Source organism: Lepidochelys kempii, chromosome 2, assembly GCF_965140265.1.
Source record: "Lepidochelys kempii isolate rLepKem1 chromosome 2, rLepKem1.hap2, whole genome shotgun sequence".
Taxonomy (NCBI): domain Eukaryota; kingdom Metazoa; phylum Chordata; order Testudines; family Cheloniidae; genus Lepidochelys; species Lepidochelys kempii.
Genome location: NC_133257.1, coordinates 209,707,050 through 209,722,223, shown reverse-complemented (window position 1 = coordinate 209,722,223; position 15,174 = coordinate 209,707,050). Strand labels below are relative to the sequence as shown.

Genomic DNA, 15,174 nt, shown 5'->3' with positions numbered 1-15,174 from the left:
CAGCTGTGCCTCGAAATCCAGACAACTGAAACTCAACATCAGTCAATAAAAGAGAAAAGCCATGTGTACCCTTTCAACAGTTAATTTTCATGACAGAGGCCTCACAGAGCTTTTCTTTTTAAATATATACACACGCACCTGGCTACCTCTCCGCTTTGTGGTCTCTAAAAGATGAGACTTCATATCCAACTACCCAATCATAGTTAAAGGCCTAACCACACTTTCTATCAGGAACCATAACTTGCCCTTTGTAACCTGCGAGTCCACATTTTAACATCCACAACACATATTCTCTACATCCATCTGTTCATTAGGCTTCTACCCAATACAAGTACTGACAGCTATGCTAGAGAGTGTACTACAAATTCCACACAACCCTTCATTATTCAAAAGTTGCATCCAATATTCAATTATTTGTTTTCCTCTCCCCATGCATAACAAAGTTTGTTCCCAATGGACCAGTGACTGGCTGTCTTATCATTGTGTCTATTTGTGATTAACCTTAAAAATTTTAATTTTTATTTTAATAAGTATTTTAAAAAGGAATATATATAGCAGTACAATAGCAGCAAGACAGTTGCTGCACCTACCTCTAAGGTTAGCAACAGACATGAAACATTCAAGAAGTCATGTCACAGTTTCTAGATCCAAAACATGGATTATACAATTCCATGGGGTCTTTTCAGAGACACTTTGTTCTAATATTCTCAAAGCCATGCTCTGACACGTGACAAAGTTTAAATGTGGGTCCAATATCTTTTATTCTTTTGCTGCTAAACATTCACAAATTTTACTACAAAATCATTAAGACAGAATTTCAAGGCAAGATGGACTCCTAAAACATGGAAGTTTTGAAAAGAAAGGAAAATTAAAACAGCAAATTTGAGGAGCAACTCAATCTCTGCATCCTTGATGCACTTCCTCTTAAAGGAAAACTGCTTATGTCACATGTTCCACAAGTGAAATTAGTTTAGACTGCATTAATTAGCAGAAACACTTAAATTCTGGGGAGCAAGATGGAATTACTGAATTATGGGTTGGTGCAAATATATCACGATGTACTGTAAGAAGTAAGAGTGCATCTCAACTGCTGCTTACAGTTAGCCACAAGGTGGCAGGAATTTCAAAGTAAAAAGAGCCCAACATTTCTGTATGTTTTTTGTACTGTTGTGGTTAAGAGCAGAGAGTGAAAGAGCATGCCTATGCCCCAGATCCGAGAACGGAATATCTGAGATGTCTCAAGAAAGACACTCCCTCATCCATCTTGGAAAGGCAAAATTATACATTCATTAATATGACTAATGTAATACAAAATGTTAATACAAAGGCAATCTTCTCCTCTCCAGTAAGTGAAATTATAAAAAAAAATTTAAGAAGATTAAAATATGATAGCTGTGGATTAAAAGATGCCAAAAACTGTAGATACAAGCAAATAAATCAACAGGCAATGGATGCTAAGTTAAAAAAAGACAGAATAATTCATATAATCAGAATAAGGCAAATGGACCATTTCAAGTTACGCATTTATTTAAAAGCGGCAGCAACTTTCCAACTTACAAAACAGGGGAGATTTTAACCAAAATTAGCAAAAATCAAGAGAGCGTATACCCTCAGGAAGTAATGAAAATGCAAGGGCAAAAGCAGGCCTCTAGGTTTTTAGCAATGTTTTTACAAGCCTGATACAAAGCCCACTGCCAGAAAATGAGGGTATTTATTGGAGTCAGTGGGATTTTGATCAGTTCCTAAGAGAGATTTGTGGTAAATAATTTTACCCAATTCTGAATTCACATGTCTTCAGGATTTCAAATATTAAAAAAAGCAGGAGAGAAAGTTGGTGTACAACTGACAGCAAATTGAGGTAAAGAGGAGAAGCTTTCCTGATGTGCAACTGAACAGAAGCAAAAATATACATACTACTTTACAGCAAGATACGCTGAGTTCAGATTTATGAGTTAAACTATAAAAACAAAGTGAACAAAAATATACTTACTGTCTAGCCTGGTCCTTATTGGCATATGTTACATTTACTACTGCAGTCTCTGTGTCAGTGTTCACTAGAGGGGAAAATGCAACAGAAGAAAAAATTAAGTTCACTTCCCACTCACTTCACTCTCTATAAATCTGAAAGCAATTTGAGTTTAGAGCGTGTGTACCTTGCTCACAGTTCTCCACTGTTCCATATTGAGCTAACAAACTATCCAGCACCTATCAAAGGGAAAAGAAGTTACAAATTTGAGTTTCAAAATTACTTGACAAAACGGCACCACCTGTCTTTACACTATACACTAGAACTTGTAAATTGTAGAATGCATAATATTCAAAAGAACTTCCCACTTTGGGCTTGTGGATGGAAGATATTCATGGAAGGGTGCATGCAGTTTGTTCCTTTCTTCCAACCCTCCCAACTTCAAGATCTGCATCTGAAATCTCATATTTGGTTTTTCCTGAGCTCTCATCTACATGAGGAGATTGACAAAAATAATAAGCTATTCTACAATAACTATTCTGGTCAAATTCCCCATGCAGACAAGCCATGGATGACCCAGAAACGGCAATCACTTGACAACCATGTAGAAGTCATGGCGGCCTTGTATTTTGGAAGAAGGGCAGGAGGAGAAACCGGTATGGAGAAAGATTAAGCAGAACCACCACAATTCCAATTAGCTCCTTGTCTAATAACTAAAGTTTAATTTCGAGCAATCACCTTCTCTATAATCATAATGGAAAATATTGTCATAATTTTAGAAAAGGGTGAGAAATTATAAAATATTCCAGTCAGAGCCACTTTTCAAATATATTTGGTAAAGTTAAAAGTCTCAGTTTTCATCCCATTTTTCTCCATATCAAAATTCTTTAACCTTTTCCTAAACCTAAATTGTTTTAAAATTTAATTTTCTTCCCATTAAGAATTTGTTGAATAATAGAAACAACTGTACAGCAGTAACTGGTATAGGCAAGCAATCACATTATTATAGTTCATCAGATTTTAACATTTTATCTCAAGTCATAAATCCTGTTAAGGTATTAAAGCAATGCCTAAGCAGTCTACAATTCACATTGAGCAACACAAACTAAATCTGCAACCTATCAGGTGTCACATACACCATTTTCTCTACAAAGTCACTTAATGCAAAATATGTAGCATAATACTGATGAGGGGAGGAAAACCATGTGGTATGAAGAAAAAATCCACATGCATCAGAACAGCACAGCTCACAATTCCTATAAACCTCTAACAACCACAACTAAGAAAACATGCAAAATAACTGGTCTTTAAAATAAAATAAAGAAGACTTCAAAACATGGTATGTTTCAATGAGAAATTAAAAGTGTACCAAGAAAAATATGTATTGATGTACTTTAGACATTTAGTACAAAGTAAAAAACAATTCTGAATTGAACTGCAGTTCATTCCTTCCTCTGCCATTTATTACATAGGAAATGTATGCAGACACTTGAAATGTAACTTTTCTAGCCAGACACATAAATGGCAGTACAGAGTTCCCCAAATTTAGTCATGAAGCACCACCTTGAACCGCAGTATTTTCCCTTCTACTTCATTTAGAAACCATTAAAGAGTTTTCTGACAGCACTTGGTCTATTACACAATAGTTAAAAGTTTAAACTCTTCCTTCATACAACTAGAAATTTGTTTAATCTGTGTAATCAATTTAAGCAAGCTCCTTTTGGGACAATCCTGTAGAAATTGGAGAATTCTCTGAAACCCATCTGAAGTTCCAAAATTTAAAACTGATTCACACTAACTTTTTTTAAATACAAACACACTACTACTAGGTATCACTGATGCTAAGACTTCAGAAGGGTTAAAAAAGGGATCTGACGTTTATATAAGAAATATATATATGCAAACTAACTAACTAGAGTAAATGTGAAAGAGTCATGGGATTTTCTGACGACACGCTTTAGGACACAAACCAGCTAATCACGCTCTGCCTGGGATTAGAGGAACTTCTCCCCTAGATAATTTATGCAATAACTTTGCCACATTAGAAATAAGTGGAATATCCAGAGCACCCATTAGCTTCAGTGTCCCACTGTACTAGGCACTGTACAAAATGCAAAAGCAAAGCAGGCCCTTGCTTCAAAAACCCTCTAAGTGTTTTTCTTGTGATAGGATAGTAGACTAGAAAGTCCACTGTCTGATAAGGCAATTTCATTTCTATATTACATCAACACCACTGCAGTGTCACTGACTTGATAGATTTCAGAGTAGCAGCCGTGTTAGTCTGTATTCGCAAAAAGAAAAGGAGTACTTGTGGCACCTTAGAGACTAACCAATTTATTTGAGCATAAGCTTTCGTGAGCTACAGCTCACTTCATCAGATGCAGTCAGTGCATTCAATGCATCCGATGAAGTGAGCTGTAGCTCACGAAAGCTTATGCTCAAATAAATTGGTTAGTCTCTAAGGTGCCACAAGTCCTCCTTTTCTTTTTACTGACTTGATAGTTAGATTATTTTATAGTACTATTCTGTTTTTTCACAAGTTTACATTTAAAGTTACAATTAAACTCTGTAATGATCAGCCAAGTCAAGTTCACCCAGGTACAAAACAGCAACATCTTACATTTGAATTTTTGTTTTTATTTTAACCATTTGTTATAAGAACAGGACTGAAATTCCCAGTGTTCTGTACAGCTTTGCAGAATAAAATTTCTCCAATATTTTGTAAACTGGTTATAGGTGTGTGTATTAAATTTGTGTCCTGTCCCAAAGATTTTTAAATATACACCACAATTCAGAAAATGCCACCAGCTTTTGAGGGGAAGGAAAGCTCTGAAGGAGATGGGGAAATGATGTTTCAGAGTTATAGTTAATTTATTTCATTCTAACAGCACATAACTGACACTACTGTCTTTAAAGATACTGCTTTCTTCAGGGGGAAAACCAAAAACTCCTCTTTCATTTTTTTCAGAATGTTGCCTACACAACACTAAAAAACAAAACAAAACAAAAAAAACCCCACGCAACAGGAGCTTCTTATTCATTCTAAGAAGTCACATCTGAAACATACAACACTTTTCTGATTAATAAAGATACCCATCCTGCACATTTAGCATCCCACCCTCTTCACCCAGGTTCCTCTTTACCACCACTCACCCCTGTTTCCCTTCTGTGCTGCCACAAACAGGGACAAAGTCAGTTGTGGTTTGAACACACTCAAGTAACTTGAGTTCCCTTTTTCTCAAAATAATTGCTTTACCAAACAGATTTAAGAAGTTCCCTCAAAGGACTGGAAGCAGATCTAACATCCTTTCAGGAAAATAGTAGTAATCTTTTTGGGTCAAAGAAACATGCCATCATGATAGCATTGTCTTCATTATAAACCTTTATTTTCTTGGCCATCTCAGTCTCAATCATCCTTAATGTCTTGCTGCTTAACACTGAAAGATTAACACCTAATAAAATTGTATTTAACTGTATTAGAAAAAAATAATAGCAGCTGTTGGTGTGTGTATCTGCTGAAAGAGAGAAGTAGCCCCTTTACTACAATTCTCTCCAAAATAATACTTCACTCTTGTACTTTTCGCTCATCTTTGTTTTGTTTTCCCTCCATATGTTTTTATATCAACTCTAGTTTCTATTCCCATCCTTCCTCTTCCAGATTTACTTCCCACTCTCTGTTTTGCCTTACCTTCTCCCTCCCCCCCTTAATTTTCATCCCTAAAACCCAAAGCCTCTAGTTCTGATGTAAAACAAACATGTTTTGTTTAAGCTGCTCTTCTGCAACACTCTCTCCATGTACAGCCTTGTTGGGCAATCAGAACAAAATTCAAAGCCAAGTTGGTGGTGCAGCCGCAATTCTGATGAGCGGCTGAAAAGAAAAGTTCATTTGTATAAATATTTAATCTAAGCTAAAAGAAAAAGTCATTCCTTTTCCTAAAGCCCTAGTTCCAGCATGTGTCTAAACTGGGTCTCCCTCTCTTGTTATAGCACAGATGTGTCTCTCACAAAAAGCTGAAGCCTTATACTGTGCGCTTTCATTCATCAGACTCTAAAGCCAACTCCAGCTTCATTATAAATACTGTTACCATACACCAACTGAGCCCCAATCATAACTGTTTTATAGGCTGCTCGACAAGAAAACGTCACTCTTGAGTAGCAGTGTAACTCAAATTTACAGTTTACAAATATTTCATTTCCCATGCAGGTTTTGCCTATTTCTTCATTCAAAGGATTCTACTTCTAACTAACTAAATTGTTCAGCTGAACATAGGACTGGGCACTTTCAGAGCAACATGGTATTTCACGCAATTCTTATTGCTCTAGCTCTCGGCCTTGTATTGTGGTATGGCAAAGCAAATCAGCCTCAAGATGTCAAGACCACAAGCAAAAGAGGATTAAAGAGCCACATATTTCTTATTTCTTCCACCAATGAGCTGAATTCTAACATTAACTTCTGAATTCTTTTCTTCTCACGCAGAGCAACTAGATTAGTTTGTCCAAATGTCTTTCATGAATTTGTTAACAAACGTGCTTACAACACAACCAAAATGGCAAACAATGAGGTCAGCACAGATGAAAGGAAGATGAGGGTCATACAGTATGACCATGTGGGGATTTTTTATTTTTTTGGTTGCAGGCTCTTAATAGATAGAGGGATTCCAAGGGTCAAAAGGGATCATTGTGATCATCTAGTCTGAGTTAGAATTCAGCGAGGGAACTTCCCAAACACTTTGTAAACATTCCAGGAGATTTTTAAAACAATCAGGGGGAAAATGAAGTTGTTTGTAATGTGTCTTTGAAAAAGGAGTTGACAATGAAAGCTGGTGAGGCGAGAAAGAGGTGGTGATTGGGGAGGAAGGGAAGACAAACAGGTGAGGGAGAGACTGGCTCAAGGTAAACACACTTCAGCCCCTAAGGCTAGGTCTACACTTCTGTTCTGCTGGCACAGTAATGTCAGTCAGGGCTGTGAATGTTTGTTTTTTTAACTTCTAAAACACAGCTCTTTTGCAAAAGGCCTAGTGTGGCCAAAGTTATAGTGGTAAATAAGGTTTCAGAGTAACAGCCGTGTTAGTCTATATTCGCAAAAAGAAAAGGAGTACCTGTGGCACCTTAGAGACTAACCAATTGGTTAGACTCTAAGGTGCCACAAGTCCTCCTTTTCTTTTTAGTGGTAAATAAGTGCTTTTGGCACTATAACAGACTATGCTAGGAGGACTTTTCCAGCATAGCTATATGGGCAAAACTTAAGTGCAGACAAAGCCTTAGTAACAAACGATAGCCAGAATATAAAAAGTCAGTATCTTCAAAGGGAGATTATAACGAGAGGTAGTCCTATAATACAACCTTTGCAGGGTTTTAGGTTAGAATCAGAGAATCATAGAATATCACGGTTGAAAGGGACCTCAGGAGGTCATCTAGTCCAACCCCCTGCTCAAAGCAGAACCAATCCCCAACTAAATCATCCCAGCCAGGGTGTTGTCAAGCCTGATCTTAAAAACCTCTAAGGATGGAGATTCCACCACCTCCCTAAGTAAACCATTCCAATGCTTCACCACCCTCCTTGTGAAAAAGTTTTTCCTAATATCCAACCTAAACTGCCTCCACTGCAACTTGAGACCATTACTCCTTGTTCTGTCATCTGGTACCAATGAGAAAAGTCTAGATCCATCCTCTTTGGAACCCCCTTTCAGGTAGTTGAAAGCAGCTATCAAATCCCCCCTCATTCTTCTCATCTGCAGACTAAATAATCCCTGTTCCCTCAGCCTCTCCTCATAAATCTTATGCTCCAGCCCCCTAATCATTTTTGTTGCCCTCTTCTGGACTCTTTCCAATTTTTCCTATCCTTCTTGTAGTGTGGGGCCCAAAACTGGACACTACTCCAGATGAGGCCTCACCAATGCTTAATAGAGGGGAACGATCACGTCCCTCCACTTGCTCGCAATGCTTCTACTTATACAGCCCAAAATGCCGTTAGCCTTCTGGGCAACAAGGGCACACTGCTGACTCATATCCAGCTTCTCGTCCACCGTAACCCCTAGGTCCCTTTCTGCAGAACTGCTGCCTAGCCACTCGGTCCCTAGTCTGTACTAGTGCATGGGATTCCATCCTAAGTGCAAGAATCTACACTTGTCCTTGTTGAACCTCATTAGAGTTCTTTTGACCCAATCCTCTAATTAGTCTAGGTCCCTCTGTATCCTATCCCTACCTTCCAGCGTATCTACCACTCCTCCCAGTTTAGTGTCATCTGCAAACTTGCTGAGGGTGCAATCCACGCCATCCTCCAGATCGTTAATGAAGATATTGAACAAAACCGGCCCCAGAACCGAACCTTTGGGCACTCCGCTTGATATCGACTGCCAACTAGACATGGAGCCATTGATAACTACCCACTGAGCCCGATGATCTAGCCAGCTTTCTATCCATCTTATAGTCCATTCATCAAGCCCATACTTCTTTAAACTTGCTGGCAAGAATACTGTGGGAGACCGTATCAAAAGCTTTGCTAAAGTCAAGGAATAACACATCCAGTGCTTTCCCCTCATCCACAGAGCCAGTTATCTCGTCATAGAAGGCAATTAGCTTAATCAGGAATGACTTGCCCTTGGTGAATCCATGCTGACTCTTCCTGATCACTTTCCTCTCCTCTAAGTGCTTCAGAATTGATTCCTTGAGGACCTGTTCCATGATTTTTCTAGGGACTCAGATGAGGCTGACTGGCCTGTAGTTCCCCGGATCCTCCTCCTTCCCTTTTTTAAAGAAGGGCACTACATTAGCCTTTTTCCAGTCATCTGGGACCTTCCCCGACGGCCATGAGATAATGGCCAATGGCTCTGCAATCACATCAGTGAACTCCTTTAGTACTCTCAGATACAGTGCATCCGGCCCCATGGACTTGTGCTCATCCAGCTTTCCTAAATAGTCCTGAACCACGTTTTTCTCCACAGAGGGCTGGTCACCTCCTCCCCATGCTGTGCTGCCCACTGCAGTAGTCTGGGAGCTAACCTTGTTCGTGAAGACAGAGGCAAAAAAAGCATTGAGTACATTAACTTTCTCCACATCCTCGTCACTAAGTTGCCTCCCTCATTCAGTAAAGGGCCCACACTTTCCTTGACCTTCTTCTTGTTGTTGCTAACATACCTAAAGAAACCCTTCTTGTACTCTTAACATCCCTTGCTAGCTGCAACTCCAAGTGTGATTTGGCCTTCTTGATTTCGCTCCTGCATGCCCGAGCAATATTTTTATACTCCTCCCTGGTCATTTGTCCAATCTTCCACTTCTTATAAGCTTCTTTTTCATGTTTAGGATCAGCAAGGATTTCACTGTTAAGCCAAAATGGTTGCCTGCCAGCTAGTCTTTCTACACATCGGGATGGTTTGTTCCTGCAATAGCCAGCTCTCCTGGACTCCTTTCCCCTTCATGTTATTCTCCCAAGGGATCCTGCCCATCAGTTCCCTGAGGGAATCAAAGTCTGCTTTTCTTAAGTCCAGGGTCCGTATTCTGCTGCTCTCCTTTCTTCCTTGTGTCAGGAACCTGAACTTGACCATCTCATGGTCACTGCCTCCCAGGTTCCCATCCACTTTTGCTTCCCCTACTAATTCTTCCCTGTTTGTGAGCAGCAGGTCAAGAAGAGCTCTGCCCCTAGTTGGTTCTTCCAGCACTTGCACCAGGAAGTTGTCCCCTACACTTTCCAAAAGCTTCCTGGATTGTCTGTGCATTGCTGTATTGCTCTCCCAGCAGATATCGGGGTGATTGAAGTCCCCCATGAGAACCAGAGCCTGCGAGCTAGTAACCTCTGTTAGTTGCCGGAAGAAAGCCTTGTCCACCTCATTTCCCTGGTCTGGTGGTCTAGAGAGCAAACTCCCATCACATCATCACCCTTGTTGCTCACACTTCTAAACTTAATCCAGAGACTCTCAGGTTTTTCTGCAGTTTCATACTTGAGCTCTGAGCAGTCATACTGCTCTCTTACATACAATGCAACTCCCCCACCTCTTCTGCCCTGCCTGTCCTTCCTGAACAGTTTATATCCATCCAAGACAATACTCCAGTCATGCGAGTTATCCCACTAAGTCTCTGTTATTCCAATCACATCATAATTCCTTGACTGTGCCAGGACTTCCAGTTCTCCCTACTTGTTTCCCAGGCTTCTTGCATTTGTGTACAGGCACTTAAGTTAACTTGCTGGATTGTTGGTTGCTGGATTGTTGGGGTTTTTTGGTTTGTTTTTTCTTTTTTTAAGAAAAGCATTAACACCTTAGACGTAGTGTGGAGAATAAAACTAGGAAATTAAAACCCATTAATCAGCATGGAAGCTGCTTAAGAATATCCTTGGTTGGATACCACAATCTGGCGGGGGGGGGGGGGGGGGGCAGGGGGTGTTGCTTCTAACTGTTTTGGTTTTCACCAAGACAGAAAGGTAAGTTTAGATATTTTTTTTTAAAAGTAGTGACCCAATCCACACTATGCTGATACAAATTGAAATTTTCACAGATAACATGGAGATTAAAAGGTCTAAAATTGATATTTAAAAGCAAATGAACAAGAGATGTACAGATGGCCAAATTGGCAGCTCCATTTACCCTTTATCTACAGTAAAAGAAAGCTAATTTAAAACAAACCCAGGCAAATACGTGTTTATCCAATGTACGATCTGTCCAACTAAATGCCTCAGGATATGTGTTACTTTATAGTCAATTCCCCGCCCCTTCAGCTATCAATGTCTATGATTCAGTGCACAAATAGATTACCATCTGGGATTAAGAAGAACTCACCATAAAATATTGCAGCACAGACAGGACCCTACTTTAAAAAAAAAAAACAACCCACAAATGTGTTTGTTTATTTTAAAGGTGAAACCATTTTCCCAGAACCTCTTTCTCCAAGTTTTGATAAGTTTCAGAGTAGCAACCATGTTAGTCTGTATCCACAAAAAGAACAGGAGTACCTGTGGCACCTTAGAGACTAACAAATTTAATAAATTATTTAATCTAATAAATAAGCTTACGGTCTAATAAATTTGTTAGTCTCTAACTTTTGATAAGTATGTCCAGGTAAAGGAGTTATCACCTGACAGCTGGGTTGCTGGGCTGTTGTGGAAAGCATTAGTATGACTCTAAAGTCACATCTATCCATCTGATCTCATGAGGAAGAACAGAATCCAAGTGCAAACTCTATTTACTGCTCCCACCACCTCATCCTTGTAGATATCAACATGTAACTAGATGTAACATTAGGATCCAATGCTAAATCTGCTATTCATACTGCCCAAATTATGCTGTCCTAGTGAGAGAATGTGCAAAGTGTGGGAGAGGTGGCAAATTCTGTGGGTGTTTGTTAGAGTGACGAAATGTGTATTTTCTGCATTATTGACATAGCTGTACTTAAACTACCAATAAAGCACTTAACAGTGCTACGTAATTGAATCACATTTTAACATCTTCCTAGGGAGGCGGCATTCAACATTGGTCAGTGTCAGAGACAGGACAAGGGTTTAGACAGAATGCTGCTTTGATCCAGTTTGGCAAATCTCAGGTCTCTTTTCAACACTATATAAAGCAGGTCAGAAAATGTTACGTATTCCCTCCCCACCCCCCACCCCCATTTTTTTAAAAACACCAAATTTTGTTTATCTAACTTTTTCCATGGAAGTTTCTGAAAACAAAAAAAATTTGGTTTTGTTTTCAGTTTGTCAAAAACTTTAAAATGTCAAGAAATACAAAATTCCCATTTTAAAAAGCAGTTTTTCATCAACCTGAAATTTTGACCTGCTCTAGTTTTATAGTATAAAGATATGTGAGCATATTTCAGATCAAAAATATTACTTCAATTTAGGTATTCTGTGTCTCCCTAAGAACATCTGCCACAGCACCATTCTAGTATCTTTCTACTGTGTGTCAATTTCAAATCTGGTTTATTGCGAGGGAGGAAATTTCTCCTTCCTGCACTGGATTTATCTTTTGCTTGGGTATTTACATATCAATTTTGACTTTATACATGTCTTATTTAAGGCATCCAGAGGCTTTTAGGCACACAATGGCAAAAACTGTTAGCTGAGTGAGACAGCCATGGTTGCAAAAATATCCATTTTTTCCATTCACTCACAAGCTGCCCTCCCAATGGAAAGCATTGCTTAGGTCTAGCCAGATGTTTAGAGAATGTTTGGCCTCCAGATAGCTGCTTATCTCCCAAATGGAGAGTACACGGTTTCCTTCCTGATTTACAGCTCAGGGAGATGCAGTGTGATTGGGCATAAGATACATTGGAAAAATAAGCATTAGAGAGTGACTTACCAGGTGAGAGTATTATACCAGGTGGAAAGAACTCGATGATTTAACTGGGAATTGGTCCTGCTTTGAGCAGGGGGTTGGACTAGATGACCTTCTGGGGTCCCTTCCAACCCTGATATTCTATGATTCTAACTCATTCGGAATAATCAATCCACTGAGGTTCCACAAGTGACTTTTGTGTTTGCCCATTTCCGCAGTGCAAAGCTACAGTACATACAGAACTGACTGTCCAGGTACTGGCTCATCACCCAGTATCCGAGCACCCCACAATCATTCGTGGATTTTATCCTCACAGCACCTGGCCAGAAAGTATTATCCCTGTTTTACAGATGGACAGTGGAGGTAACAGCCACATTAACTGTCTTGCTCAAAGTCACAGGCAGGCTCTGGGTCACCTCCACGGCAACTCACCCCAGGTCTCTCAAGGCCCAGTCCAGCATCCTATCTTGGGGGACCACCCATCCCTAATTGGGTGGAACAGAACCAAAATGTGTATTTCAAGTCTCGGGCTGAATGACTCCAGGACAGCATTTGTCCCAGATTTCCTGCAGCGCCACTCTGTGCCTGCTTAAGGCTCAGGAGCAGTACCAGCCTCTTCTGAGAGGAAGGGGAGCTGAGGTGGGCTTTAGTCCACCTCGCCACAAGGCCCCACCCCCTCCTCCTCTTCCCCCTGACGCCCCAGAGATGGGCAGTAGTAAGAGCGACCTATGGAGCCCAGGCTGCTGTGGGGTGCCCTGGAGCCCCGGACTCTCCACATGCCCTGGGAGGCACACCCCACAGCCTCCAGGTTCCTGGGGTGGCTCCGGCTTCCGGCCTGGCCAGGGGGTAGGGCCTTAGCAGGGATGAGGAGGAGCAGGAGGCAGGGCCATTGAGCGTGGCGGGGCTCCTGCAAGCGTCCCATTTTTGCATTTGGAAAACCCTATCTACTTGCCCATGCTTCCTGTCTGTTCTCCCCAGGAGGCTCCCAGTCCAAGTGCTCTCTCAGGCTCCCATTCAGGAGCATGAATTCCCAGAAAACAAAGAGCCTCAATAAGGAACTGGGGCTGAGATGCTCCACCAACCACCACTCAGTCTCTATGGTCTCAGGTACGTAGCTCAAGCATATGACTGGAGCAAAACAGCAGAGACAACAGAGATACATATGGGTAAAGTGCACTTTCACTTCCTGTCCGTCCTTAAAGCATGGAGCCTCTGGGACCTGGGGAGGGTGGGGCGCCTCACCTTCAGTGCATAGTGCGGGACTATCACTATGGGGGGAGGAGAAGCAGCAGCTGTGGCAGTGTACAGCCTCTGTGACTGCAGCAGTCATTGTTAGGAAGCTGGGTCTGAAAAAGTCGAGAGAGAGAGAGAGATAGTTTCTTCCCCTACCCCCAGCCTGGAGCTCTAACATCAGTGGAACTACCGCAGCATTATTCTTACTTTGACTGAGCAACGCATTGCCCAACTGCTCACCACAGAATCTGGGCTCCTTGCTCCCGTCCCTTAATGGCTGCTAGAGTTTGATAGGAGACTCCGACTGCCCCCCCCCACACACACACACATTGGGACACTAGTAAATATTTTTAAAATCACGAACCCAAGGGTTTAACTTCAGTTTGTGTTTCACTTTTACTAGGACTTAAGGAAAATAAAACGTCTAGTAAAATTACTTATTCATAGATTCTAAGGCCACAAGGGACCATAGTGAACATCTAGTCTGACCTTCTGTATTAACACAGGCCATAGAATTTCCCCCGAATGATTCCTAGAGAACATCTTTTAGAAAAACATCCAATCTTGATTTAAAAATTACCAGTGATGGAGAATCTACCACACCCTTGGTAAGTTGTTCCAATGGTTAATTTACTCTCACTATTTATAAATTTATGCCTTATTTCCAGTCTGAATTTGTCTAGCTTCAAATTCCAGCCACTGGAGCATGTTATACCATTCTCTGCTAGATGGAAGAGCCCATTATCAAATATTTGTTCCCCATGTAGGTACTTATATAGACTAATCAAGTCTCTCCGTAACTCTGTTGCACTAAATAAATTGTGCTCCTCAAGTCTATCACTGTAAGGCATGTTTTCTAATCCTTTAATTATTCTCATGGTTCTTCTCCGAATCCTCTCCAATTTATCAACATCTTTCTTCAACTATAGACCCCAGAACTGGATACAGTATTTCAGCAGGGATTGCACCAGTGCCAAATACAGAGGTAAAATAACTGCTCTACTTGTACTCAAGATTCCCCTGTTCATGAATCCAAGGATCACATTAGTCCTTTTGGCCACACATCGCTCTGGGAGCTCCTGTTCAGCAGATTATCCACTATGACCCCAAAATCTTTTTCAGAGTTGCTGCTTCCCAACATAGAGTTTGGAAAGTACATCTTAAATTCTTTGTTTCTGGGTTTATACATTTAGCTACATTAAAATGCATATTGTTTGCTTGCGCCAAGCTTACCAAGAGATCCAGATTTCTCTGTTATCAATCACCTGTCCTCTTTATTATCTACCACTCCACCAATTTTTGAGTCATCTGCAAACTTTATCAGTGATCACTGTTTTCTTCCAGGGCATTCAAAAAAATGTTGCACAGCATAGGGCCAAGAACAGATTCCTGTGGGGACTCAGCAGAAACACACCTGCTCAGTGACGATTCCTGAGTCACAATGACATTCTGAGACTCATCAGTTGGCACACATCAAATGGATTAAAAGATAGCTACATTAATTTTATATCTTTCTAGTTTAAGTCAAAATGTTATGTGGTACCCAGTGAAATACCTTACAGAAGTCTAAATATAATAGATCAACACTATTACTTTTAATCAACAAAATGTGTAATCTCATCAATAAAAGATGTGTTAGTTTGGCAGGATCTATTTTCATAAACTGATGTTGATTTGGATTAATTATATTACCCTCCATTAATTTTTTAT

At 40.4% G+C, this 15,174-nt stretch overlaps 1 protein-coding gene across 2 annotated transcripts in view; it reads right to left on the bottom strand.

Moving 5' to 3' along the window:
- The window catches only part of IGF2BP3 (insulin like growth factor 2 mRNA binding protein 3), a 167,592-nt gene that overhangs the window by 71,212 nt on the left and 81,206 nt on the right, over positions 1–15,174 (bottom strand). For both annotated transcript variants that reach the window (XM_073333722.1, XM_073333723.1), the window contains 2 exons: positions 2,154–2,205; positions 1,991–2,054 (listed from right to left, as the gene is read on the bottom strand). In XM_073333722.1, coding sequence (XP_073189823.1) covers positions 1,991–2,054; positions 2,154–2,205 — 116 coding nt within the window. The remainder of the gene's footprint in view (positions 1–1,990; positions 2,055–2,153; positions 2,206–15,174) is intronic.